At 39.1% G+C, this 4,092-nt stretch overlaps 1 protein-coding gene across 2 annotated transcripts in view; it reads right to left on the bottom strand.

Moving 5' to 3' along the window:
* Window positions 1-4,092, bottom strand: part of FAF1 (Fas associated factor 1) — a 338,217-nt gene that overhangs the window by 234,894 nt on the left and 99,231 nt on the right. For both annotated transcript variants that reach the window (XM_019501327.1, XM_019501328.1), the window contains exons 5-6: window positions 1,101-1,192; window positions 506-591 (exon numbers count right to left, since the gene is read on the bottom strand). In XM_019501327.1, the coding sequence (XP_019356872.1) occupies window positions 506-591; window positions 1,101-1,192 (178 nt within the window). The remainder of the gene's footprint in view (window positions 1-505; window positions 592-1,100; window positions 1,193-4,092) is intronic.

The raw sequence follows: 4,092 nt of genomic DNA, 5'->3' as shown, positions 1-4,092 counted from the left end.
GCATTATCACCTACATGCAAAAGTCCACAAGTCCAGTAAGAGTGACAGCCTAAGGTAACATCTTAACTATTTGGAAAGGAATAATGCTGAACTGCTGGTCATCTGATGGTGTTTTATAGATACTTATATCTAAAGAAAAAAACCTTACATAAGATACATCTTTAAAGGCCATCTTCTGCTCTTTGGCTGCAAAACTGCATTTGCACATATATTCATCCACAATGATGAAGTGTAAAACTCTGTATGTACACTTTATACAGTTAGACTCCAGTGAAGACAAGGGGTAGAGAATTTATTCTTCCAAATCTTTTTTTTAAACAAATGAATTTTGAGGTTGTAAATCTGACCTGTAAGTCAATGTTTTAGACTAGCACATTTGTTATAAGGGTACATAGTTTTACTCGTATAAAAACAGATGCTCTTTTGAAGATTCCAGATTTTTTCACAGAAGTAACATAGAACTGCAGATAAGTTCATGTTGGTATAGTTTATGAGAAAGTCTTACCCAGAATTACTTGAAGGATGGGGCAGTTCAGGTGTTAGAACATAAAGACTGTTGTTTTTTGGCAAATGTAGAGTTTTTAAAACAGTCTGAAAAAAAATGTTCAGAATTAAAAATTATACATTATAATTTATACAATACTGCAGTGTTTGAAAATCCCAAGACCATTTTTCTCGTTATATATATTAAGTTATATATTCTATTAAGTGCGTATAGCTTAATAATGCTACAGAATAATAAAATATTTTGCCTAAAGATTCATTCCTTATTGCTAATTTAATAATTTGCTTTCTGCAGGCACAAATGTCATACCACATATGAATAAAGTACTGACCACAGAAATTCAGGGGGAAATCGCATGTAATCCCATTACAAAGTTTAAGTGAATTGATTTCTTATGTTAGTTTGACATTTGAGATTTCTAGTAATACTATTAGAAATGTAGTCTCTGCATTTGTAATCTTCACCTACACATGCAGAGGTGTAGCTGGTCTAATAAAAGATATCAGATTTACCCAAAAAACTTTGCCACCTACATGCATTCATTTTGTTGGAAACATTTGAATAATTTCTTGGTAAAACTGTAGGAAAAACTTACACTATCATCTACATCTCCGGTCTTCCATCCTTTAAGCAACATTTTAGATGCAGGAATTTGAAGTTCATTTTCTAAAATGCGTTTGATCTCTCCTGCAAGGAGACAAAGAGAAAAAATGTCACCAAAATCATATTAGCAACTTTTTTTCTATATTCAGGTTAATCAGGTGTCAGAACTTCCCTCGCTGCAAGTGTACAACATAGGAGCTAGGAGGCTTTAAGTGTGAAGTGCCCTATTTTGCAAAATCCAGACAATTTTTTCAGCAACTTTCCTCATCAAATACCTTAACATCACAAATAAGAAGACGAAGTCAAAAAAAAAAAAATGCAACAAAAAATCCGTTTCACTATCCCCAAGATTCCAGACAAATACTAGGGGGGAAAAGTAAGTAAAATTAGTCCCCATTTTTTTTTAATTTAATGTCACTAAATTCCAAAAGCACTCATCCCAAATGAGTTAAGAAAAGAAAGAAAAACACTACAACGATGTCCTTCGATTTCACAATAAATCCACAAGGCACAAAAAATGACCTTGTACCCACTGACTTCAAGGGTCAGGACCCTGAACACACTTCTTCCTTAAATGAGGTTGGGAATTTTGGGGTTTTTTTTAACCAAATACAATTGCTTTGTTTTATTCTTTAAAAACAAAACAGACAAGAACCTCAATTTAAAAGTGAAATGGTTTACAGAAAAGGATTTATATTTCAACCAATTTTTCATTAGCAACGATTTTGGAAAACTGCTTTAAAATACTCCAAAACACTCCTAAATTAGAGTTTCTAGTTTTGCGTCAAAAGTAGCCTTTGATTTAGAATATTAAGGTGATTAAAATAAAAAATAAAAGGTCAAAGTCAAAATGAAATATTTCAAGAGAACAAAAGATTTTTTTGAATCGTTAGTTTATGGGATTTTTCAGATGGCTCTCTCATCCTGTTTCAGAACAAAAATAAAATGATGACATTTTTAAAAATATATCCTTACACAGGAAATCCATTTCCTGCATAAGATCTATTCATTCATTTAACCTGAATCTCTCAAGTACCTTACAAAACTTCAGTAATTTTTATGAATTCATTATACCAAAAACGAAATTTCTGGTTACAGTGTTCACTCAGGTCACAGTAGCAGGAATGCCAATGTACAACACTTCAGCACAAATCTGAGCAGACTCTTAAGGAAGTTCAGAGTAGTGGCTAGCCCTTTGCCTTATATTTTCATGAAGAAGGTACTGGTTATTGCTAGTTAGAAGTAACCAGGAGACGCTTTTTAAAGAATAGGTCAAAAAAATTAAGCTTTAATGATGATGGATTGGATTATTTTTTAACAATGTTGGTTTTAAAGCATGATCTCAATGGTTTTTCAAATACAGTGACTGTTAAATTACTATGGTTAGGATTTTCCGCATAATCCTCCCTTTCACATTTCTGGAACAAGCATCCTGCTGTCTGGGGAGAGGAGGGATGCTCTGTTTCATCTAAGAACATTTTGATATAGCAGACGAATGGGCCATGCATTCGGGTGCGGCACTTGATGCATCTCAGAAGGAAGGATGTTCTTGCTGTAGCAATATCAATGGGGTAATGAAAGAAAAACTTACGGAATCGCATATTGATCAAAGGAGACCAGGGGTACCCAAAAGAAAACGGAAGCAATATCTGGAGAGTAGTCTTCAAGAGCAGCTTCACATTCTACTTTTAAAATGTATTTGCTGAAAGTGTGGAAAAACCCATTCTAGAACTGAGATGGGTTCTAGACGAGAAGTAAGACGTGAAAGGGAAAACGCCTGGGTATAGCAATCAAAGTAATAACATTAACAGTACTCTTAGCATTTCCAGTTTTTTATCCCTTTTTTAATTAAAATATTGACATGCAGCACTCCAAGAAAATGCACAAGAAATATTTTGAGTTTTACATAATGAAATGCAAGAGCTCGACCAGGAATTCTTAGGTCAGCTCACGGAGGTAGTGAAGTCTAAGGATGTGGCAGTCATGGGGGACCTGAACTTCCCGGACATCTGCTGGAAAGAGCAGTCAGCCAGATCTGACCGCTCACATAGGTTCCCAGCCAGAATGCAGGACCTCCATCTAACCCAGGAAGTGCACAGCCCCACCAGGGGAGATGCCTTGTTGGACCTGGTGCTGGCTACAGGAGATGACTTGGTGAGGGGGCTGCGGGTGCTCGACCACCTGGGCAACAGTGATCATCGCCTGCTGGAATTCACCATCCAGTGCAAGGTGGCAAAGGCCTGCAGCAACGCAGCAGCCCTAGATTTCAGAAGGGCGGACTTCAATGCGCTAAGGAGAATAGTTGGGGAAGCACTGAGGTCCCAGAGGGGAGGGGAGCCAGGTGTCCAAGGAGAGTGGTCGTTCCTTAAGGAGACGATCCTCCAAGCCCAAAGGGAGGTAATCCCAATGCGGATCAAAGGGAGCAGGAGGGCACACAAGCCCCCATGGAGGGCACACAAGCCCCCATGGCTCACAAAAAGCATCCGGGAATGTCTCTTAGCTAAAAGGGAGGCGTACACCCAATGGAAAGGAGGGGCCATCACCAGGGATGACTATACTGCAGTTGCTCGGTGATGTAGGGGGGCAGTCAGGAAGGCCAAGGCGGAGATGGGACTGGGACTAGCTTCCCAGATTAAGGACAATAAGAAGTCCTTCTTTAAATACATAGGGGGTAAAAAGAAGGTTCCGGGTAGTGTGGGGCCCCTGCAGGACACATTAGGAAATTTGGTTGTCACATCAGATGACAAAGCCAACATATTTAACGATTTCTTTGCCTCCATTTTCCTAAGAAGGGACCGGAACAGTCACCCCCTGCCGGGCCCCCCTCAGGCCCCAGGGGAGGCACACCTGGGCCAAGAGTCAGTGAGGAACTAGTCAGGGAACTTCTGGAGGGACTGGACGTATTCAAGTCAGCCAGTCCAGACGATCTCCACCCTAGAGTACTAAAGGAATTGGATGAGGTCATTGCAGGACCCCTGGCACGG

Source organism: Gavialis gangeticus, unplaced genomic scaffold (genome assembly GCF_001723915.1).
Source record: "Gavialis gangeticus isolate Ggan-Ray unplaced genomic scaffold, GavGan_comp1, whole genome shotgun sequence".
NCBI lineage: Eukaryota > Metazoa > Chordata > Crocodylia > Gavialidae > Gavialis > Gavialis gangeticus.
The sequence above is the reverse complement of the archived record's forward strand: the minus strand, read 5'-3'. Positions and strand labels throughout refer to the sequence as shown.